Raw genomic sequence first — 25,891 nt, forward strand, 5'->3', positions numbered from 1 at the left:
CATCCTTCCAATCACTTTTATTGATCATGGCTGAACGGACAGTTTTAATAAAGTGATCCTCTAATAGTAGATAGATCTTGACTCGCGTGCTCAAGATAATGGATATATTTGACTAAGATTACACGAAGTGCGCGAGAAAACATGGTTTCGATGCTTGGCTTTAGTTGTCGCTCATTTTTGTCATGGTGGTAGCACTGACAGCGAACTGACGTCATTGTTGCGTTCCGAAATTGAAATCAATAAGCGATGTGCAATGTTGTGTATACATGCATATACATGCATCACGGACGATGGGGAATGGCGATTATGTCAAAACATCGTGTTAGATCTCATTGCGCTTGATCGTGGAATTGACGAAGGATATTAGAAAATGGCTCGCAACAGCAAGAAGAAACTTGCGATATTCGCGGGTACATCAAAGTGTCTAATTTACGTAAGTGTTCTTGATCTGAACGAAACAGATAATGCTCTTTTTTTTAGATATTTTTTTACAAAATTTTTAAAAAATTTATACATTATTTATAAAAATTATTAATTTACTTTTATACATGTATATGCGATTTGTATATTTAAATAATTTATTTAGAGACTGCTCTTTACTTAATTAAATTTTATTATTTTCCATAAGATTAAACAATAAAGTTATCATAAACTTTCAAGGTTTGTTATATTATTATATTATTTTATGATTTTAAATTGCATTTATGATATTAAATTACATCAATATATACAACATTCAACAAATTATTAAATGGAAAATATTGATTCTTTTCTATTTATAAAGTTTTGTTAAGAATAATATAATTTTTTTAGGCAGAAGCAAAGTACTGTTCCTCTGATATACCTGGAGAATTAAAATACTATGAGTAAGAATGACAATTTTGACTTTATTTAATCTATATATTAGTTTTACAATTTATATATATATATATATATATATATATATATATATATTAAAAATTATTTTTATATCAAATGTAACACATCTTACAGATGTTCAAGAACAGAATATTGTTGCACTTTTGGTTGTTGTGTATCACCCGGTCTCCATTTCCATCACTTATGGTACTATTGGTAAGCAGAATCTTTAACAATAATCCTTTTCCAAACAATAATTATAACAATATTTTATAAAATTTACATGTATAATATAAAAAATAAAAATGTTTTAGGATTCTGGTTATAATCATGTTCCTTGTGTGTTCTGGTGGTGGCTGGTGGTATCGATACTGGTTACAAGGCAGATATCGAGCAGCAGCTTCAGCTATTCCAACTCGATCTTCCTATACTAGATCTCAAAATTCTCTTCGTAATGCATCTTGTCATGCGCAACAAGCTCGTATTACCTATAATTCAGCGAGAAATACCGTCCTATTGCATCGTATGTGGAAAGGTATGCATTCTTTTATTTTATGAGTAAAGCACATAAAAATGAAAATGCACAAATATTTATGTAAATTTTCATAATAGGTCCTCAAAGAAATACAGCAGCGTCAACGTATAATAGTAATGCAACTACTTCAAACTATCAAAATATGAATGTGGTGTTGAACAATACTAGTTGCCCTTACTATCAGTTATACGGTCCACCGCCTAGTTATGAGACAGTGATCGCACAGACACGCGGCAAAATTTCCAATCCAGCATCGCCGGAATCCTCTGCGCGACTGAATCTACAAACAGCAAATGTGATATCAAATCCGAGTGTGTCGCAGTGTTTCTTCTACACTTGCAATTCTCCAGCTAGATTGGTGGATGGTAACTCGAGTCAAAGTGATAACGCGACTTCTCGCCAGCTCGACAATCACGAGGGTATCCCGTTCGCCCATTTTTCGCAATATTGCGTAGCGAATGGCGCTATTAGTCAAAACGTGTGCGTTCCTTTGGAATATCCAAAGGAATCGCTCGCTTTTGGAGGAAGCAATTTTAATCATAGTTATCAAAATAATTCACAACAATTGCCGGGATATTCAACGGACAGATTGGCCGATGTCTCGAATGCGGAAAATGGAATTCATGCTTATGAAATTCAGAACGCAGAGGGATGCGCAATGCTCAACATTGATACTGCAACTAGCAGCTATAGAGAACAAAGTCCATGGCACAGAAATGATCAATCTGCATTGAAAGTCCATAATAAGATTACTGTGCAGAATGAAAACCGTACATCTCAACAAAGATGCGCGGCAATTACAGAAACACGTATTTCCTCGCCTAAATCAGAGGAGAGCGGAAGCGAGAACGAATTAAAGTTCCATATATGTCCCGTGATCGCTGCGGCGCAAAGAAACTTACCGAAACAACGTAGGAATTACGGCGGTTCCCTACGATTAACGCGTAACCACACTGGAAATGTCACTTATCAAGGTAACAGTTTTCGAAGGATTTCCCTCAGAGATTCGTCGAGCTCTCAACAGTGCACCTTTAATTCCAATCGAATGGCAGCTTCCGAAAATGCACTTTGTAATGCGAATTTTCCGGAACAAGCAGTAGAGATTGTTGCATGCTCGTCTCAATCAAATCCATCCAATAATGTGATATTAGAATCCTTTATTTTTGAAAATGCGCAATTGCCTCCGAGTGAAAATGTCGAAGAGGCGCGTGGTCTTCGTACAATGAATCGGAGTACAAACTTTGATCTTGAAAGTAAACACAAATTAAATAGATCGAAGTCGTTAGACTGAATATAAATTGAAATCTTTATCATTGTATTATGCAATGCTTATATTCTTGTATGTCTCTGCGCGTAACTTGTATAGCAATACAAACGTAATCGTTCGTTATCAAGAATCACATTAGAATAATCCTCACTTGTTTCCGAATATCATGGTAATCGTGTCATAATAACAAGCGAGGATTCTATTTTATTAAAAAATAGTGCGATATATTATTTCCTTTAAAACATGTATACAGGGTGTCCCAAAAGTCCCAGACCGATCGAATATTTCATAAACTATGCACTTTAGAAAGAAATATTTCAGACAAAAGTTGTATGGCTTGAAGGGGGCCATCAGACAGTGGCAATGATTTGACCTTGGAGAGTCATTTGAAGGTGACGTAAAGGTCACCTTCAATTTTTTAAATGGAACCCCCTATTTTTTATTACATATTCATATAGCTTATCTGGAGAGAATTCCAAAACACTATAATAAAGTATTTCTTCATTGAGTACTTTTCGAGTTATGAGGCTTGAAATAATTTCTTAATTTTAAATAAACCATATATCTAGTAAAATATTCATTTTTCGATTATCTTAATACTTTTATGTACAAAATAATGAGAGGAATCAATTGGTGTAAAGAAAACACATAGTTGTTTTAACAAAAAATATGTAATTGTTAATGGCAAATTACATATTTTTTTCTTAAAAATTATGTTTTTTCTTAACACCAATTGATTCCTCTCATTATTTTGTACATAAAAGTGTTAAGGTAAGATAATCGAAAAATGAATATTTTACAAGATATTTTACGGTTTATGTAAAATTAAGAAATGATTTCAAGCCTCATAATTCGGAAAGTACTTAACGAAAACTAACTTAATTATAGTGTTTTGGAAAGCTCTCGACGTGAGCTACCAGAATATTTAATAAAAAATAGAGAGTTCCATTTAAGAAATTGACGGTGATCTTCACGTGACTTTCAAATGACTCTCCCATGAAATGATCTTCCATCAAATCATTGTCACTATCTGATGGCCCCCTTCAAGCCATACAACTTTTGTCTGAAACATTTCTCTCTAAAGTGTATAGTTTATGAAATATTCGACCGGTCCGGGACTTTTGGGACACCCTGTATATTTAATGCAAAAATATTATATTTATCGACATCGTATTATTATTTCGCGTTACTTTATTGAATCTTTAATCGTCGAATCTGATGATTGAAGATGTACGTATCATTCTCGTGAGATGTACATATCATTCATTATTCTCTCGCAGAATTAATGAATATAATATTAGACGTTAGACTTAAATTGCACTTTTGCAATATTTTTTGCAAATAATATCACAACTCCAAAGCTGAAAGCTATTTTTTGATTACCTATTAATATTAAATATTAAATCTAAATGTGATAGATAATTTCTTACATACATACATTACTTACGTACAATAGGTGTATTCTTATATACGCCGACAAAGCGTTATTTCCGATATCTGCGATACATACTGCCATGAGAAAATCTTTTTCAACGTTTTATTAGACACTGATCTAATTTTTATTCCTGCAATATACTTAATGTAATTTAAGATTTCGGAACAATTAAAGCAGTGTTTTAAGAAGAAGAGTTGTATTTCCACAGTTAGCGGCCCAATTTAATCCACTTACGCACAAAAAAGAATAACAATTAATTGTTTTATTTCTCTATATCGTAACAATATGTAAGCAAACAATTGTCGCACATTTTTTTAATCCTCGGATGGAAAGGCATTTATGAACAAGATCTTTACAAAAGCAACTAAGATCTTTAAAACGAAAAGAAATAACATAAGATTTATTTTTTAAATATTATAATATAAATATCGACATATTTTCTAACGATAATATTCATATCAAACTTGACAATGCGAAATAATCTCATTTTTCGAGTTGTATTTCAAGCCGATCAAGTCCTCTGTATATATTTAAGCTTCTATCACATATATGTGCACACACATTAATATTATCTCAATATTAAAAAGTGGATAAGATTAATTATTACATATTACACATATCTTTAAGGGATAAAATATATATAGTTATCCGAAACAATTATGTAGTGTTCACACTTAAAACAAGAATATACTGCTGTAATAAAAATGCGACATGATATAAAAACTGAAAACGAAAATCGTTTAGAATTGAATATTAGGAAAACACGAATGTGAGAAAACATATACGATTTATTATTTGATTTGACTTAAGGATGTATTGGAGATATATTACAATCAATGAGATCGCCGTGAATTTTTAATTTAACATTCTTAATAACACTCTAAATCGTCATGAATTATTTCACATTTTTTTACTTGCTCCTTTAAAAGTTATTAATTTTTGAATTTTGCGATTTTAACATAGGATCTTATGTAAACGTTCAAGAGACAGGTGATAAATTATTCACAAACTATAACAAAACAATGATAAAAATTTCATTTTGTAATATTATATTCTTCATACATGTAAAAATGTTCCCACAAAGTTTTAAAACGATTTACTTGCTCGTTTTGAAATTATTATTAAAAAATAACTGTGATTATCGGTTTGACGCAATATTGATGATAAAACGTGGTAACATTTTCTTGGAAATTAAGATCTATTTATATTAAAGAATACTTTGAAGAATGATTTCGTGATTTTTAAAAAATTTTTGATCAATTAGAATTCGTATTCTACTCAACTTTAATTTTTTGATACTTTGGATTAACTTTTGAGACAGACGGTCCGTCCAATACATCCTTAAATTAATTAATTAATAATTCATAATTAATTAATAATTAATTTTGTATAACAAGTATTCAAAATTTTTGCTCTTCAATTTTTCTGCGTATATATCGTGCGAAAAGAAAGACTGTTCTCGTGCTGTGACACACATGAACGACATTTGATTTGTAATATTTTTTTTTACCAATCGTGGCAGTATTAATTGTAATGATTGAATTATATCAGTTAGATAAATTGGATTAAGCCATCGGTTTATACACGATACACTTCTTCGATTATTTTTCGATATGACAAATATAATACAATCATTTTACAAGCATTTTCTAAGATCGCAGAAAACTATATCAAATGCGCTAATCATTCAATTTAGATTCTTGAATTATAATAGCGGTCCAAGAAACGCGTATGTGCCAATAGCGATAAGTCCATTAAATAAGAGTATTGGATAAGCGAGACGTAGTCTCGTAGCCAAGGAGCATGTTACTTTAAAACAGAATAATATATACATACAATATTTTTTGGAACCGATCCTAATAAATGGAGGTTGTTTAAGGAGTCCGCGTGATTATATCGTAAGCTTATACTATTGTATATATCGTATATTCACATATTCAAATATGATTAATCATATTGATTAGTCTTATTGCTATCCTGTTGATTAATATGATTAATCATATTATTATGTTATGTTGGCAACAATAATACATATAATAATAATTGTTGGCGACATGACAGCAATCTCGTAGATAGTTTTGGCTATCTGGATACGTATACATACATATGTATACATATATATAATATGTGTATGCATATATGTACACATGATAGATTAGTCTATAAGAATTTCTAGTCAGAAGCCATTATATTTTGTGTGCGTGCGTAGCTTGCGCATTATATCGTATACCTTTAATAAGCTCTAGTTTGAATGATCTTACCGTAATGTGCAATCATGTATTCGCGCGGAATCAATAACACTATATGTAAGATACCATACTAATGTGAAAAAATGTCTGTCCGAAATAAAGACACGAAATATTTATTCACATATACATTTACGATAATACGTATATTTTTAATTTATTTATATATAATCTTAAAACAATGGAATTTTATAATAATATCTTGTCTTTTTCAAGCACATATAAATATGAAGCAAGGAAATATAGAAAAAATAATTGTACAAAAACTGCACGTTAGAAAAATTAATTTATTTCAAATTTATTGAAAAATTTATCATTAAAATTTAATATGATAGGAATATAAGTTTTCAATTTTCTCGAAATGAAAGAATAATTTAAAAATTGTAAAAAATTCCTCTCTTTAATTTATTTTTAAGTAATTTCATATTAATTTATTTTAATTTTTTCAAGAAAAAATGTATGAGTAGATAAATGAGAATTATAAAAATATGCATTAATTACTTATTCAAAATTAATACAGATATCTGAAGTAAATTTCTTTTATTAAAAAATAATTATACAAAAACTGCACGTTAGAAAAATTAATTTATTTCAAATTTATTGAAAAATCTATCATTAAAATTTAATATGATAGAAGTATAAGTTTTCAATTTTATCGAAATAAAAGAGTAATTTAAAAATTCCTCTCTTTAATTTATTTTTATGTAATTTCATTTTAATTTATTTTAATTTTTTCAAGAAAAATGTAAGAGTAGATAAATGAGAATTCTAAAAATATGCATTAATTACTTATTCAAAATTAATACAGATATCTGAAGTAAATTTCTTTTTATTTAACATTCGATATGGATTTACTAATAAGCAAAGATAACATATCGATTGATAATAACTAATGTAATATATCAAAAAAAGTAGAAGCAGCAAATATATTAAAAAAATTAAAATATTCGAAAATTAGGGAGAATTTTGCTTTCATAAAAATAAATATCTAGTAATTTTTTTACTACTTTATCTCATTTTTTCAAAAAGTGTGGATATACGTCCATTCGATTTAGTGCAATTATTTGTATGAATTCATTTTTTGTGAAATATTTAAATGCGCCGTTGAATTCCTGATTAATGATACGACAGAATAATATCAGTATCACAATGATAAGGCAGTATTTATCGCGAAGCGACGATAAAAGATGGCAGATGCAACTGGACGAGCGAGAAATCAATATAAACGGGATTCGTGAGGGAGGCGAGAGAAGCGGGTGTAGCAAGGGCGGCGAAGCATCCTCCATGAGAGAGAGAAAGAAGCGGCCGCCGCGAAAGAGCCGACTGCAACATATTTTAGCGGCTACGCTGGCGGAAAAGAAGAAAAAATGTCATAGTCGCGGTGTCAGACGGAAATAATCCAAGAGTGTAAAAAAAAAAAACCTTCGCTCCGTCTCGATCGCTTCCATCAACCCTCCTGTCATCTGTCCTGTCCGTCGACCCTCAATCCGTTGCTCCCCGACCCGCGTGTGTGCATGTGTATGTATTCCACCCTCAATGGTGAATCAATAATTAAGGTGACAGTGCAGTGGTTGCGCGATCGTGTGCCGGGTCAAGATGTCGGTGAAGGTGAGTCCTTCGGACATGCATCCGCAAATGCAATGCGAGCGCGTGCAATAAGCATTCCGCTTTCCTGATTTCGGCTGACGAAATGCTTCTGAGTTGAGCCGAAATCGAGTGTGAAAACGTCCCTGTATGTACGTTCTGCTCGGAAAGCTGTCTTGTTATGTAACATTTATGATTTCGAATAATATGTTTTGACACATCGTGATATCGTAGGAGATAATGTGACGTTTACGAAGCCCGTATCATCTTTGTACGACACTTCATTACGCTTTACCTCTGATAAGACTAATTAATGACCGTAGGTCATGGCTTGTTACACATACATACACACACATATATGTATATGTGCGTATGTAAATTATAGAACGTACTATTTACGTACGATTACAATATATCAACCATTCACGTGTATGTTGTATCGTAGTGATTTAAATTTCCCCAACAAAATTCCATCTCGTCAGAAAAATTTCGAAATAAGATTGGTATAAAATCAGAAATGATTGAAAATCGATATAATGTTATGTGTCCTAAAAAAAAGGAGAAAAATTTCTTAAGAAAAAAAAATTGTCTAAATTTCACCTCCGCTCATGCTTCATGATTTATGTATTCTATAGTCATCAATTTTTTTTTCTTTTTACGTGTTAATTTATCAGAACGTTGATATTTCGTTCTCTTTGTTTCACATGCACATATGCGACACGAGGCACAATCCGCCTTTACTCCCGCATAATATTCTACATTGTATCTGTGCCGGCTGCGAATTGTTGATCTTGTTACGGTATAATGATCTGTCGACTGTCGCGTCAAGCCGCGAAATTTTTTAATGGCAATAACAGCGTCACAAGTGTCCGCTTCCTGCTAAAGCGAGCCTTCACCGAAGGCGAAGATATGGCGAAGGCCGCGCACTTATTGTTAGACACGCGTGCGCGCGGCGCGTGCGTATTCGGGGCGCGCGCTTTTCGGGGTGTCGCGCACGCACGCGCGCCGGTGCAGCGCGTGCAAGTCAATTGCAGTTTGCGTGTCGCCACGGCGTCTGTACGTCTGTTCGTGTGTTTACCATTTTCCTGCAAATTCGCAAAAACAACCGAGTGAATGCATGATTAAAAGTGTTGGCGAAAGTAGGTATACTGTTTGTCGATTTTAAAGAAGTCTCGAAAGTTTCGAAAATGATGGCTTAATATTATACTTTTTAGACATTTATTAATTTAGAAAATTAATTATATAATGAAAAATCCGCTAGTTATAACTTTACATGTGTTAATTTGCAAAGTAAGCTTTTATTTTAGTGTTTTTGATTTTATTAATGTACCGTATGTGAAAGATACGATAAGAATGATTAATGTTAATTTTTATTTGTGGAGTGATATAATAGAATTGATTTTTTTTTCTGTACGGTTCGTGTGTTTAGCATTTTCCTGCAAATTCGCAAAAACAACCGAGTGAATACATGATTAAAAGTGTTGGTGAAATTAAGTATACTGTTCGTCGATTTTTAAGAAGTCTCGAAAGTTTCGAAAATCATGGCTCAATATTATACTTTTTAGACATTTATTAATTTAGAAAATTAATTATATAATGAAAAATCCGCTAGTTATAACTTTACATGTGTTAATTCGCAAAGTAAGCTTTTATTTGAGTGTTTTTGATTTTATTTAATGTACCGTATGTGAAAGATACAATAAGAATGATTAACGTTAATTTTTATTTGTGGAGTGATATAATAGAATCGATTTTTTTTTCTGTACGGTTCGTGTGTTTAGCATTTTCCTGCAAATTTGCAAAAACAACCGAGTGAATGCATGATTAAAAGTAGATATACTGTTCGTCCATTTTAAAGAAGTCTCGAAAGTTTCGAAAATGATGGCTCAATATTATATTTTTTAGACATTTATTAACTTAGAAAATTAATTATATAATGGAAAATCCGCTGGTTATAACTTTACATGCGTTTATTCGCAAAGTAAGCTTTTATTTTATTTTTTTTTTGATTTTATTTAATATACCGTATGTGAAAGATACGATAAGAATAATTAACGTTAATTTTTATTTGTGGAGTGGTATAATAGAATCGATTCTTTTTTCTTATTAGACACTCATGAGCTAATCTTTTTATGATTTTTTAACATTTAAATATTTAATTAATACAAAAATCAAAATTTTGTTAAATTTAGATTCTACTGAAGTCTGTCTACTAACTTTAATATTAAATAAATCGTGCACTTGCAGCTTCATATAAATATTAAATAAATTGTGCACTTGCAGCTTTATATAAATATTACATAATTAATTTTTTAATTTTATGGAATGCCACAATTCAAAATTAATTGCAATTTTTAATTATAATTATAATTAAAAATTTAATTATAATTAATGGTTTATAATTAGCTTCTCAGGTTTTTTTAAATTATTATAATTTGACTTTCACTTGATGCTGATGAAAAAGAAGTGGCTAAATACGAAATTAGATAAATAGAAAAACAAAGTTTTCTGTTAAAATTTACGCGCCAGCATCTACTTATAAGATGCAAAATTTTAAAAATTGTGAAAGATGTAATTACATATTTTTTTAAGTGTACGTTTTTAAAGTGTTGAAGAATTTCAAACACAAAACAATTTAACAATTTGTAAAATTTATTTTAAATATGATTTTGTATTGAATCTTATTAATAAGAACTTATTACATACACATTTGAAACTCTTTGATCTTACATTCTTTTTTTTTAAATTCAATGTGGATATATTTCAAAAGTCAGAGAAATATTAATATATGAAATATTAAATCTCGGGTAATCTTTTTTCTTTTTTATGCATTCTGTATATTATAGAAGAAGTGACGAAACGTCTTCGTCTACGATGTGTACGATTCAAATAGTAAATATTATATACGATATATATGTATATATTCCTAGAATAGGGCGTGTAAAAGAGAAAAAATCAATATGATGTTAGCTATCGAATTACACATAATGTATTAAATCTGTCATGTGTTTTCGCTCAGGATGACGTAAATGTTATCAGCGAATCTCAATCTGAAACGGAGGCTGTACTCATAGGCGTATACTAGACTGTTGAGAACTAAGGCTCGCATTCATGTCAAACGTAGTGTATGTTTGTTTAATTTATGCTACAACCGTTAATTTTTTTCTCCATAAAAAAATATTGAATAATTTATATTCATCTGATAAGTGTTAATTGCAAATATAAAGTTTGACGTGAGTTCTTCAATAATAAACGATCTGTCAAGGTCTGTCCGATACTGCCTAAATGTGTCTTTAGAACGTTTTGAGTAGAGTTGAGAGCGACATATTTTTAGCACAGTCTAAAATCGTAGCGTTGCTACAAAGTTCGCGAGCGACTTTTGCATCTTCGGCAAAAGTCACGACGGGAAACATCTTCGCGAAGTGCGCACGTTGAAGTTCACTATCGAGGAGAAATTTCTGAGTTCGTTACTGATATCCACAATTCCAAATTAATTGCAATTTTTAATTGTAATTAATTTGGCTTCTCAGTTTTTTTTAATTTGATCTTTTATTTGATACTCGAAAAAGAAGTATCCAAATACGATTGGGTAAATAGAAAAACCAAGTTTTGTGCTAAAATTTACGCGCCAACATCTACTTATATATTTATGGTGAAATAATTTGGAATTAAAGTGAATTAATTAGAAATGGTAGCATAATAGCTTGTTATCATTCCAGCGAATTTCGATTCAAATTCATGTTTTTGTTCCATTTTCGTTTCTCCATTATCGTAGCGTCACACTATATGAATATCGTTTCATGCACGAGTGTTGATACTGAATTTCAATGTTTGAATTAAGATCATTGTGTCTATTGTATTTCCACATGGCAAACTGTGTCACAAAAACAAACGTCTGTGATGCAGATGAGGAGATCAGCAAAATACAAAATGCGTCTCTTCCGAAACAATTGTATTTTCTACAAAAATCATTTGCAATGGATTCTATTGTGTGGTTGGCATTCTTTGTTTAAAGTTAAATTAATTCCATTGTGGTTGACATTCTTTGTTTAAAATAAATTAAAAAGAGTAGGAAAAAAAGAAAATATAAAGGAAAGTAAAAAAAAAAAAGATTAAAAAATATAATAGAATGATTAAGATATGCGAATATTTTAAAATATTGCAATCGTGAATGATGGAAAATTATAACAACGATAAGAAAGAGAGTAATTTTTCCTGGGAGAAAATTAATTCTGGCACAAAACTTATGTTAAAATAAATATATTGAAATATATTAAATATTGAGTAAAACAATTACAATATTTGGAAAATTTAATATTAAAAATTTACAATTTCTAAAATAATAGTTTAAAATGAACATGTAAACATGTAAATGTCTGTACGTAATCCGTTGCGTTTAACTATCGTTATCGCGTAAAAATAAAGTTATAAATATTAATGTAGTTTGTGTTTTTCAGAGTTATATTGCACTTAGTTAGAAGATTTTTTTTTATAAAATGCAGAATTCTTTTTTACAATTGATATAATCTCTTATAATTTATCATAATTATAAATCTAAAATAATAAATACCTCAAAATTATTTATGAATAATAAGCCGCTATTTAATTATCTTCGGAGCATGAAGTGAATTTACATCGCATACACTAATAATTTACGACTAATTGCCTTATCTTAAACATACGCGAGACTACTTGATTTATCCTTGTTTGTAAAATGCGCAATCGCTATAGCAAGGAAAATATTGTATTTTTTCGAAATCCGGTCGCGCACACTGTTGTAATTATTCAATAGTAAAAAAACAGAAACGCGCAAATCATACAGATCAAATTCTTTATTATCATATTCTTTATTAATGCGATATGAATACTAGCAGCTCATACATTCGGTTGAAATATTGCTTTGAATCTCAGATGTCCGCTTAGACTTTTAATTCACAAATTTATTTTTATATGGTTCTCAGATGACGAGATATAAACAGGCCGAATTCGAGGATGAAGACAGTAGCAGTATCGGTTCCGTCGCTTTAAATAGCGAAGGCATCAGTACATCCGCTACACATATAAGATATCATACGGTAAATATCCAATTAATCAATTACCTACACAGCAATATGACTTCTAAAAGAACTCTTAAAGAGTTTTCACGTAAGATTTAGACATCCGAATATATCTTCTGAAAGAAGACTTAATGATTTCAGAAAGTAGTTTAATGCGCCACTTTAAGAAATAAGTAAGACTTCTTCTTAAAGACTTCTTTTTTCTGATTTCTTAAAGACGACAATATATATATATATATATATATATATATATATATATATATATATACAGGGTGTCCCAAAAGTCCCGGACCAGTCGAATATTCATAAATATGCACTTTAGAAAGAAATGTTTCAGACAAAAGTTGTATGGCTTGAAGAGGGCCATCAGATAGTGGCATGATTTGACATGGGAGAGTCATTTGAAAGTCACGTGAACATCACCGTCAATTTCTTAAATGGAACTCCCTATTTTTTATTAAATATTCTGGTAGTTCACGTCGAGAGCTCTCCAAAACACTATAAATAAGTTAGTTTTCATTAATTTACTTTCCGAATTATGAGGCTTGAAATTATTTCTGAATTTTGCATAAACCATAAAATATTCATTTTTTGATTATCTTACCTTAATACTTTTATGTACAAAATAATGAGAGGAATCAATTGGTGTAAAGAAAACACATAGGTTGATGGATCGCTTGGATGGCATCGTTAAGGTCAGATCAAGGACATCTTTAATTTCTTAAATGGAACCACCTATTTTTTATTGCATATTCTTATAGCTTATGTCAAGAGCTTTCCAAAACACTATAATAAAGTAATTTTTTCATTGAGTACTTTTCGATTTATGAGGCTTAAAATAATATCTTAATTTTACATAAACTATCAAATATCTAGTAAAATATCTAGTAAAATATTTATTTTTCGATTATCTTACCTTAATACTTTTATGTACAAAATAATGAGAGGAATCAATTGGTGTAAAAAAAAAACATAATTGTTCCGAAGAAAAAATATATAATTTGCAATTAACAATTACATATTTTTTCTTAAAAACAACTGTGTGTTTTCTTTACACCAATTGATTCTTTTCATTATTTTGTACATAAGAGTATTAAGGTAAGATAATAAAAAAATGAATATTTTATTAGATATTTTATGGTTTATGTAAAATTGAAAAGTTATTTCAAGCCTCATAACTCGAAAAGTACTCAATGAAAAAATACTTTATTATAGTGTTTTGGAAAGCTCTCGACATAAGTTATAAGAATATGCAATAAAAAATAGGTGATTTCATTTAAGAAATTAAAGGTGTCCTTGACCTGACCTTAACGATGCCATCCAAGGTTAAACCAATGACACCATCTTATGTTCCCCTCAAAACCATACAATTTTTGTCGGAAACGTTTTTTCTAAAATGCTTAGTTTTTGAAAGAAAAGGGGTATACGGGTGGTCTAGGACACTCTGTATATATATATATATATATATATATATATATATATATATATAATTATTTTTGATTATATATAAGTGGATGGTATTATGTATCTTTTATAATATATAAAACATTTGGCTCAACAAAATTAAATAATAATATAATTTATCTATTTCATATAATATTTTACATAAAAATTTCATAAAAAAATTTTATTTATATTTATACTTGCATATTGCACTTTACATCTTAAATAGATAATGAATTATTTTTGTTTATTCGCTGGACATTTACTTGTTTGACTTATAAAATCAACTTAATGTCTGAAGCATTGAGATCAGAAATTAAATTGAAGAATATATCTTTAATGTTATTTGTTACTCTTTGCAAACTTTATATAATTTTCCTAACTGAAACTTAAATACGAGAATGATATACTTACGCGCATCGTATACTTTAAAGTATACTTTACAAAAGTCATCGTTATAAAAAATTGTAATTTTAAATTAATGATTCAAAGTTAATCATTATCTTTCGTCACCAATCAATCATCATCTTAATAATAAATATGATTTTGTTGTTTCAGGGTACCACGATGTGGAAGGCGAGAAGTACTTTGGAGAGATGCCTTCTCATAATTTGCGCTGCTTTACTACTGACGATCATAGTATTCACCATCGTAATCAGTAGCAAAAACGGCTGGCATGAGGCAGAAATTCTTCATGTCACTTCTTATGGAGAAGGTGAAAAAAATTATCATTTTTGAATTATTAATATATTATCAAAGTATCTGGAGTACAGTATCTGGATAAGATAAATTAAGTTTAGCGATGTATTACACTCATCTGTAAATTATATCTGCGATAAAAAGGAGCAAATATAATTAATTAAAGTCAACTTTAAACAAGCCGGTAGTAGTACAACCGTTTTCAATCTCTGCTTTTAATCTCTCTACAGTATTATACTTTTTTAGTGATTTAAATTGTTATTGAAATTATAAATCGCTTTTTCCTTATATGCTTTTAATAATTTCATTTATAGCGTAAACAGATAAAACTATCAATCAATGTCAATATAATCAGTTCTAACTTTACAAAAATTGTTGCAGATGGCACACATTGCCTCACAGAACACTGTGTAACGGTGGCAGCGTCCATAATTAATAGTATAGATTATTCCGTCAATCCTTGTGATGATTTCTACGAATATGCTTGCGGTGGTTGGCGAAAGAAAAATCCCATTCCGGATGGAAAAAGTGTTTGGGGCACGTTTGGCAAGCTGGACCAGGATAATCAATTAGTAGTCAAGAATGTTCTCGGTAATCATTATAATTGCGCATAACTTAATACGAATAATTTTGATTCGTGTATGTGTATGTATTAAGTATATTTTCATATACTTGCGCAGAAAAACCGTTCAGCGAGATGAAGTCGAAGGCTGAGAAGAAAGCGAAACATTATTACCTATCTTGCATGGACGCGAATGAAACTATCGAGAGTCTCGGAGCTAAGCCGATGTTGGAATTATTGGAAAATATCGGTGGCTGGAACATCTCTGGCAAATTCAACATAAGCGCGTGGTCTTTACAAAACAGCATGCATGTCCTGCAAAATGTTTACAATATGGGCGGTCTATTCTCCTGGGCCGTAAATGAAGATGATCGAAACAGTACTAGACATATAATCCAGGTGAGCAGATGAACAGAGAGAGAGAGACAGAGAGAGAGAGAGGGAGGAGAGATGGGGGAGAGAGGGGGGAGAGAGGGGGGAGAGAAAGAGATTAGACTGACAATGAAAAAAAATCTGGGCATGTTCTTTATCGTGCATTTTACTGTTGACAATAAGTTCAGTCTTCTCGTGCATAAAACTTAATTTAATTAAAACAATAGTATTAGATATATTTTTTATTATTGTTATTATTATTGTAATAATGATATATAATTAGAATTGGGCAGTGAATTTAATTAATGTTAAAACTCCTGTCCGAAAATATTAAGTATATTCTAATTAAGTATATTCTATAGCCAGTATTCACACAATACATATAACGCATTTTTATTTCAAGGTCGTCTTAAGTAATATGTTAAGATGCTAATATGACTCTTTCTCATCGGTTTACAAAGATTGTAATTAAGATGGCCTTAAAGATAAGAACATAATCTGTTCTTATCTTTAAGACTATCTATTCATAAGAATACCAGCTTTATGTATGTACATATGTATAATACCGGCTATATGTTTTTCTTTAAAGAATATTATTCAATTCTCTATTAAATTTATCATTAGATTTCGTTTTATTTTTTAGCGAGCTAATATACAGAGTGTTTCTAAAACAATGTCGGAGATTTTAAGGCCGTATTCTAGGGGTTAAAATACGAAAAAGTTCATATAAACATGGGTCCAAAAATACTTTTCCTCCGAGTTATAGCCCTCTAAAGTTGAGGGAAAAAGTTGTCAAAACGAAGCACAAAATGAAGCTCATTATTAATTATTACGCTGTGCAAAACTTTAACGTTCTATGAAAAAGTCTCCGATAGTTACAATACATTTTTCGATTTTTTCCCTTAACATTAGGGGGCTATAACTCGGAGGAAAAGCATTTTTGGACTCATGTTTATATGAGCTTTTTTTCTTATTTTAATCCTTAGAATATGCCCTTAAAATCTCCAACATAGTTTTAGAAACACCCTCTATATAGAATATATTGTGTACAAAGAATTTTTTATAAATTTTTTATAAATTTTTTATAAATTTGTCGTGTGAAATACACGCATAAAATAAAATGTCATTTAATAATACTCACAATCAGTGGCAGAGCAACTTCTGTGCAATTAATTAGAAGAAAAATCTTTCGTTGTCTTCGCATAATGATAATTTTCGAGATATGCTTATTCCTTTGAGGGGCGGTGTATCATATATGATACATCTATTTATCTTTAGTGTTTTCCTCATTATGGATGTATTACGACAGTTATATGCATGCAATCAAGTTCCTTAGACTTCTGATTACCTACATATTGTAATCTTCCATCACTTTTCACTGGGGGTTGACAATAATTAATTAATAAATAATCAATATGAAAAAAGCACTATTTTTTCGGAAAAAAATCAGTTTTGAATACAGGTCTTGTTAAATCAACCCCAAATTGTACATATATAGGTTTTCGGGGTCTCTGATCACAATGCCGGCCTCAGATTTTGGAAATCCAAGATGGCGGATCCAATATGGCGGATGACATATCTAAAATCTGATAATTTTCAATATTAAAAAATCTTATCATATTTTATATATAATTTGAAGAAGAAAGTATTCTTGATGTTTTTTCGATTAGATGTGTAGTTTTTGAGAAAAAAATCCATGAATTATAGAATTTCTTCTGGCTTTCCATGCTAACACGCAGAGAGGGAAAACATTGATTCAATTTTTTATCACAAAATAAATAACCACAAAAACATGAAAATATCAGTTTTTTTATCTATGTATGAGTTCATCAATATTATCTTGAATTTCAAAAATCCGAAGCCGGATTCGTGATCACCTTGAAAACCCCTATATACGTGATTTCATCTGAAAATATCAAGTTTGTCAATATTTCTAAGATATAATCCGCCATCTTGAATCCGCCATCTTGAATTTTGAAATTATGATGCCAGATTCGTAATCAGTGACCCCAAAAACCTATAAAACCATCATGATCGTTGTTGTTGATCTCACACAAAAAATGTGCCCCTAAAAAAGTTAAATTGATACTGATATTTTTATCTTTAAGATCGATCAAGGAGGCTTAACGCTACCGACTGCAGACAATTATCTCAACATAACCGAGCATGGCAAGGTCTTAGCCGCTTACTTGGACTACATGACAAAGGTACACAAGGACAGCACGTATTTGCGTGCATGGTTTATCGCCGCACGATACGCTGCGTCGCATCGGACGAATCGAGTACAGGTACTCGTACACGTTTTCAGATCGGCGTGCTCTTAGGTGGTGAGGAGAACTCGACGAAGAAACAGATGCAGGCTATAATCGATTTCGAGACGAAACTCGCAAAGATCACTATACCGCCCGAGGAACGCAGGGACGAGGAGAAGCTCTACAATCTGATGTCATTGAACGATTTGCAACGTAAAGCACCCTTCGTACGTTTATTATCTCCTACTCGGTTGAGAATGTTTTCCAGAATATTCGCATTCCATCCAGTGAGCATTATTGAGAGGAAGAAGTCTTTAAGAGGACTTTTTGAAAACTTCATTAATTTTTTTTGAAAATGACATCAATAAGTTATCTTTTTGTAAGATATCTTTCAAAAAAGCTCTTTATGATGTCTACTTATAGATGTCTTTAGAGTTCGCTTACTAGAAATTTTAAAGACATCTACACTGAGAAAAATCGTTTGATTGTACCAACAAGACGTATATGATTGAAGGCATTTTGATTAAATCAAACAAGAATTTCTAGTTATTATGATAAGACTCAATTTTTTATAACTAGAATGTTTAATAGATTTTACTATAAGGATTTGGTTAGTATTTTCTGGTTGAATATTTTCTGGTCTATAAAATTTCTTGTTACATTAATTTCTTTGCTTGCCGCTAGGCAGCGAGCCACTCTTAACTTAACTCGTATTCAATATTTGCCATGAAATGTAAAGAACTAGTATTAATATTAAATTAACATTAGTATATAATAATATTAACATTAATATATAAAGAACTAGTATTAACATTAAATCCAAAGTATATTTTTTTTCTCTTACGAGCAATGTGCCAGAAAGAGGACGCTAGCTCTCTAATTATGTGTGTTTGAGCTGCATCCTCTTCTTGCATCACTGTTTATCAGTTTAATTTCTAACAAACTGAATTTAAAATAAATAATTCTATAAAGAAAGTCTTAATGGTAACATTTTCTTAACATCTATAATAATCTAAAAGTCAGATTGAAGTATTCTTTTAAATGTCCTGTATGTGATGTCTTTTTTTCTTCTAAAATCGACGCATTAGAGGACTTATTGATATCATAATGTTATCATCTAGATTGAGTTGTTGGATATTTAACTCTTGAATCTGAGTGCTTTAAGAACTCTTTTTGGTAATTTATTGCTCACTGGGCAGTTATCTGCGGATGCGACCAATAATTGCGGCTATTGCATATAACATTTATCTCGGTCATCTTCCTGTAATAACCTTCCTGTATGATATCATGTGATAGTATCCTGGATGAGATAATGTCTTATCCTATATTATATCCTGCACGTATATAATACAGGATATCCTTTGTCCTCTATTATATGCTCGTATCCTGTACATAATATCCTATCAATAGACACGTGTGTTAAATATTTAAAATTTTTTTTTCCAATCAGAACGATTACATAGGCCTGCAAAAAAGGGGATCAAAATTGTTTTTTAAGATGCAATAGTGATTTCCGACGTAATTTTGTGCGCTGAATCCGAATCTGGCCGCCGAATTTGCGTAGCACATCAGGTTTTTGAGTTATTTTTTGGGCTATTCAATTACAAATTACTTAAAAACGTGACGTGAATTTGCTACGCAAATTTGGCGGCCAGATTCGAATTCAGCGTATAAAATTACGTCAGAAATCACTATTGCATCTCAAAAAACAAAAACCTCGCAGGCCTATGTTATTTTTTTGAATAAAAAGTATCAACGAAAATACAATAGATATAGTTCTTATATGTTTAGATGTCGTGGGTGGATTACTTTCAAAATGCTACACGTCTCGTGAATAAGAAGATCAACAGTAAAGCGATGATCGTAAATTTTGCACCGGAATATTTCGTGAAGCTAACGAAACTCGTGCACGAGTACAACAGCACGACCGACGGAAAGATGTATGTATATCTACGTGTGAGATGCATCAGAGATGGGGAACTTACTTTAAAATATAGAGTGTTAGAAGAGATAAATTAAAAATAACTTTTTATTCTTTAATTCTTTATAATTAGATAAACTTTATTTAACATTTAATTTTACGTTCAGATATTTAATAACATGCATATCTGAAAGAGATTATTTTTTTTAGAAATAATTGTCTCTAATTTATATCGATATGCACGAAATTAATTAAAACAATCGATGAAGAAGTGCACGATCTCTGATAAATATCACGTCTTGCATTTATAAATCCTTTTTGATTCCGTCGAAAAGAAACCATCAATTGTTTCCTCTATTATTTTTCTTTCCACAGAATACTGAATAACTATCTGGTTTGGCAGACCGTGAGATCCTTAACGGCGTGCTTGTCGAAACCATTCCGTGAAGCTTACAAGGGCTTGCGGAAAGCTTTGCTCGGTTCGGAAGGTCACGAGGAACAATGGCGTTACTGCGTTAGTGATGTTAATAATGCCATGGGTTTCGCTATTGGCGCAATGTTCGTTAGAGAAGTTTTCCACGGCAAGAGTAAACCCATGGTTAGTTTGCATCGGACAATCTTAAAAGAAATTCCATTTATTACAGTCATTTTTTTTAGCTGTATAAATAAAAAATAATTTATTATTTCAAGGCAGGACTTATTATACCTTCGAAATTTTCAGGAACATGAATGATGTATACTGATGAATACTGATTTTTGAATATTAAAGCTATTATTTAGGCAATTTCAAAAAAATAAGTCGTCTAATTTAGATATAAAATAAAATAATATTTTGCTCTGATTGTTGACTTTTAGGCGGAAGAAATGATCAATCAAGTTCGTCAGGCCTTTACGAAAAATCTAAAGTATTTAGATTGGATGGACGCAGAGACGAGAAACGCCGCGGAAGAGAAGGCAAATGCTATTACTGACATGATCGGTTTCCCGGATTTCATTCTACAACCCAGTGATCTCGACGAACGTTACAGAGATCTGGCAATCAAACCGAATGAATATTTCCAAAACAACTTGCGTGTAAATAAGTACAATTTACGTAAGAATCTTGAAAAGCTTGATCAGATGGTGAATAAGACCACTTGGATAATGACGCCACCGACCGTGAACGCTTATTACACGCCTACCAAGAATCAAATTGTCTTCCCCGCTGGCATTCTTCAGAGTCCGTTTTACGATATGGAAAACCCGAATAGTTTGAACTTTGGCGGCATAGGTGTAGTTATGGGACACGAATTAACGCACGCTTTTGATGATCAAGGTATGAGATTAAAAATAATTTTTAAAAATGCCAGATAATATTTTTACAATAAAAAATCTTATTATATATATACAGCGTGTCGCAGACCACCCGTATCAGATATATATATATATATATATATATATATATGTATATGTATATGTATATATATATATATATATATATATATGTATATGTATATGTATATATATATATATATATATATATATATATATACATACATATATAAACAACAAAATATATTTTTTATATAATATATTTCTTATAATAAATATTGTATATGTAAGCTAATTATATTGTAAAAAATTTTATTCCAAATCAACGACTAACTTTATTTATTATAAGAAATATATTATATAAAAAATATATTTTGTTGTTTATATATATATACAGGGTGTCCCAAAACCCGGACCGGTCGAATATTTTATAAACTATGCAAAGAAAGAAAGAAAGAAATGTTTCAGACAAAAATTGTATGGCTTGAAGAGGGCCATCAGATAGTGGCAATGATTTGACTTTGGAGAGTCATTTGAAGTTGACGTAAAGGTCACCTTCAATTTCTTAAATGAAACCTCCTACTTTTTATTACATATTCGTGTAACTTATCTCGAGAGCTTTCCAAAACATTCTAATAAAGTATTTCTTCATTGAGTACTTTTTGAGTTATAAGGCTTGAAATCATTTCTTAATTTTGCATAAACCATAAAATATCTAGTAAAATATTCATTTTTCGATTATCTTACCTTAATACTTTTATGTACAAAATAATGAGAGGAATCAATTCGTGTAAAGAAAACACATAGTTGTTTTAAAAAAAAATATGTAATTGTTAATTGCAAATTACATATTTTTTTCTTAAAAACAACTATGTTTTTTCTTTACACCAATTGATTCCTCTCATTATTTTGTACATAAAAGTATTAAGGTAAGATAATCGAAAAATGAATATTTTACAAGATATTTTACGGTTTATGTAAAATATTAAGAAATGATTTCAAGCCTCATAATTCGGAAAGTACTTAATGAAAACTAACTTAATTATAGTTTTGGAAAGTTCTTGACGTGAGCTACCAGAATATTTAATAAAAAATAGGGAGTTCCATTTAAGAAATTGACGGTGATCTTCACGTGACTTTCAAATGACTCTCTCATGTCAAATCATGCCATTATCTGATGGCCCCCTTCAAGCCATACAACTTTTGTCTGAAACATTTCTTTCTAAAGTGCATAGTTTATGAAATATTCGACCGGTCCGGGATTTTTGGGACACCCTATGTATATATATATATATATATATATATATATATATATAAACAACAAAATATGTTTTTTATATATTTCTTATAATAAATATATGTATAAGCTAATTATATTGTAAAAAAATTTTATTCCAAATTAACGATTAACTTTATAGCTAAATTGAAGGATCTTTTTACGTAACAAGATTTTTTCACGCTTAAAATAAATCATGTCTCTCAGTAATATTATTTTACTTTGCAAAATATTTATACGTATATAATCACTATTGTCAGATTTATCTTATTTTATGTATATTATGTATATTTATATTAATATATATATATATATATATATATATATATTTATGTATATTATTTATGTATATTATTTATGTATATATTATCTTATGTATATTATGTAAATTATATTCATTTACTTAGATAATTTTATTACTTATATATTTTTTGGATAATATTGAATAGGTCGAGAATATGATTTACATGGAAATTTACATCAATGGTGGAACGACGCTACGATAGAACGTTTTAAAAACAGAACGGAATGTTTTGTGGAACAGTATGATCAATATCAAGTACAAGGTCGAAATGTAAATGGCCGACAGACCTTGGGTAATAATATTAATTATTAATAATTACTTAACAATGACAGAAATATAGTTGAACCGATTGTAATGCACAGGAGAAAATATCGCTGATAATGGGGGCCTTAAGGCAGCATATCACGCTTATCGTTCGATGCCTAAAAGCTACAAGGATCAACTGCCGCTACCCGGTCTCAATCTGACACATCGTCAACTATTCTTCCTAAATTTTGCACAGGTTGTCATTGAATTATTGCACGGTGTTAAATATATAAATATACAAGGTGTCCCATTTTAAAGGACCCACTCAAATATCTCAAAAACACTGCGTTAAATCGAAAAATGTTTCAAACAAAAGTTGTGTGGCCTTAAGGGAGCCATTAGATGGTGATAATGATTTGACCTTAGAAAATCATTTGAAGGTCATGTGAAGGTCAACAAAATCTTCAATAGAAACCCCCATTTTTTATTTAATATTCTTGTAGCTGACATCGAGAGCTTTCCAAAACACTATAATTAAATGTTATTCCATTAAGTACTTTTCGAGTTATAAGGCTTGAAATCATTTCTTAATTTTACATAAACCATAAAATATCCTACCAGAAAAAATATATAATTGTTAATTGCGAATTACATATTTCTTCTTCGAAACAACTATGTTTTTTCTTTACACCAATTGATTCCTCTCTCATTATTTTGTACGTAAAAAAGTATTAAGGTAAGATAATCGAAAAATGAATATTTTACTAGATATTTTATGGTTTATGCAAAATTAAGAAATGATTTCAAGCCTCAACTCGAAAAGTACTCAATGAAGAAATACTTTATTATAGTGTTTTGGAAAGCTCTTGATGTCAGCTACAAGAATACTAGATAAAAAATGGGAGGTTCTATTTAAGATTTTAAAGGTGACCTTCACATGACCTTCAAATGATTTTCCAAGGTCAAATCATTGTCACCATCTTATGGCCCCCTTGAGGCCACACAATTTTTGTTTGAAACATTTTTCGATTTAACGCAGTGTTTCTGAGATATTTGAGTGGGTCCTCTAAAATGGGACATCCTGTATATTGACGGAATAATGATTTTGATATCATTCTCTTATAAAAATGAGAATTGCATAATAATTATGTATGCCACGTGTCCGCAGGTTTGGTGCTCCGCTATAACGTCTGAAGCAATGACTCTTCAGATCGAAAAGGATTCTCACAGTCCACCGAGGTACAGAGTGATAGGACCACTCTCGAACCTGCCAGAATTCGCGTTGGAATTCAACTGCCCTAAGAACTCGAAGATGAACCCGGTTCATAAGTGCGAAGTGTGGTAACGCCTCATATTTTTTCAAACTGATTCAAGTTCGGTTGAGCTTGATTTCTAGCCCCGTGATATGGGACTGTCGCAGCTTTTACGTGCCGTTGCGTAATATGAGAGGGGATATATATACTGAACTTGCTTCGGGCATTGGACTGTGCGTTTTCCTTTACATATCACTATTTATCGTTTTTCTTTACATATCACATCTCATTCTTTACGTTCACTTATATATGTGAAAATAGTCGCTTAAATTTTACGGTTAATTTCTTTTTAATGTGACTGATTTAATGTGACCGTTGTCACAATTTACAAACATTATCGGGAATTGTCAAAAAATAATTAAAAAACCGACGTCTCCTTTTCGGTTACAAATTTTTTGTTTGATTTAAAATTAATTTTTTTGGTAATATTGTACTTAAAAATTAAGTAAATTAAGTAAATATTCGGGACATGAGTACAGTTTTTAAATCTTGTCTATTTTATTTGTGTGTCTCCTTTTAAATATTTAAATCTCTTGAAATTAAAGACGATTTATATATTGATTTCCCTCACACAGACGCGTCAAGGCTTGTATGTAAGTTGATTAGATTGCGCGAAATATATCATACACATTTTAAAAATAATAAACACTATATAATATTATTATAGTTAATATACATTTCGTGAGAAATCTAAATGATTTTTTTTTTAAATAACATTATTCGTAACGCGGATCGACATTTCTTTACAATCATAAAGCAACCCAAAAAGGCGATTATTTTTATACCGTTTTACAAGAAAAAAAATTTGTTCAACAATTAAATTTTTTTGACAAGAATTAACGATTTGTAAACGCTTGAAGAAATACGTGCTTAGAAATGATCAGAAAATTTTCTGTTTGTTGAGAGAGAATACACATATAAACACACACACGTACATACATATACAATTAGAATCATTACACGTATTGTTCTTAAAACGTTAAGATGTTGTGATCAGCGTTGCTTCTCAGGTAACAAAATGACGTCAAATGACATCTTAATAATGGTTTAATAACGTCATAGTACGTCATTAAGACATCTTTAGATGTCATCTTGCTACCTGGGTTCTTTTCAATATAGTTATAATTTATCGAGATTATCAAAAGCGTTAAAATCAACTACGAAGAAAAAAACGCAAAAATGTTCTCAATATACAGTACACAACTCGTTT

The 25,891-nt window shown here is 30.6% G+C and overlaps 2 protein-coding genes across 6 annotated transcripts; both read left to right on the top strand.

The window, feature by feature from the left end:
- Positions 1–192: 192 nt before the first annotated feature.
- On the top strand, positions 193–2,918 carry LOC105250258. The gene is made up of 5 exons (XM_011256259.3): positions 193–433; positions 814–866; positions 994–1,074; positions 1,173–1,393; positions 1,471–2,918. Exons 1-5 carry the CDS (start codon positions 371–373, stop codon positions 2,682–2,684), a joined length of 1,632 nt encoding a protein of 543 aa, XP_011254561.1. The 5' UTR covers positions 193–370; the 3' UTR covers positions 2,685–2,918.
- A 4,539-nt stretch (positions 2,919–7,457) lies between these two features.
- LOC105250229 (endothelin-converting enzyme homolog) lies at positions 7,458–25,058 on the top strand. 5 transcript variants are annotated; one of them, XM_011256213.3, is made up of 13 exons: positions 7,458–7,949; positions 12,887–13,000; positions 14,984–15,140; positions 15,506–15,715; positions 15,805–16,085; positions 18,167–18,265; positions 18,367–18,537; positions 20,102–20,250; positions 20,607–20,829; positions 21,087–21,546; positions 23,268–23,414; positions 23,485–23,624; positions 24,537–25,058. In XM_011256213.3, the coding sequence occupies exons 1-13, from the start codon at positions 7,938–7,940 to the stop codon at positions 24,711–24,713; spliced, it is 2,340 nt and encodes a 779-aa protein (XP_011254515.1). In that variant the 5' UTR covers positions 7,458–7,937; the 3' UTR covers positions 24,714–25,058. The 5 variants fall into 5 exon arrangements, with proteins under 5 accessions (XP_011254515.1, XP_011254524.1, XP_011254549.1 ...); XM_011256222.3 differs by lacking the exon at positions 7,458–7,949 and adding an exon at positions 8,940–9,064; XM_011256247.3 differs by lacking the exon at positions 7,458–7,949 and adding an exon at positions 10,947–11,050.
- Positions 25,059–25,891: the final 833 nt, after the last annotated feature.

The sequence above is a fragment of the Camponotus floridanus genome, unplaced genomic scaffold (genome assembly GCF_003227725.1).
Source record: "Camponotus floridanus strain SB8 unplaced genomic scaffold, Cflo_v7.5 scaffold51, whole genome shotgun sequence".
Classification (NCBI taxonomy): domain Eukaryota; kingdom Metazoa; phylum Arthropoda; class Insecta; order Hymenoptera; family Formicidae; genus Camponotus; species Camponotus floridanus.

What these genes read in the sequence shown, in the direction of transcription:
- LOC105250258 (XM_011256259.3), top strand. Translation starts at nt 371, where the DNA reads ATGGCTCGCAACAGCAAGAAGAAACTTGCGATATTCGCGGGTACATCA. An exon ending in GGAGAATTAAAATACTATGA is followed by an intron (nt 867 to 993) that starts GTAAGAATGACA and finishes CACATCTTACAG; the next exon opens with ATGTTCAAGAACAGAATATT. An exon ending in ATTGCATCGTATGTGGAAAG is followed by an intron (nt 1,394 to 1,470) that starts GTATGCATTCTT and finishes TTTTCATAATAG; the next exon opens with GTCCTCAAAGAAATACAGCA.
- LOC105250229 (XM_011256213.3), top strand. An exon ending in TGCAACGTAAAGCACCCTTC is followed by an intron (nt 18,538 to 20,101) that starts GTACGTTTATTA and finishes TTATATGTTTAG; the next exon opens with ATGTCGTGGGTGGATTACTT. An exon ending in AGCACGACCGACGGAAAGAT is followed by an intron (nt 20,251 to 20,606) that starts GTATGTATATCT and finishes TTCTTTCCACAG; the next exon opens with AATACTGAATAACTATCTGG.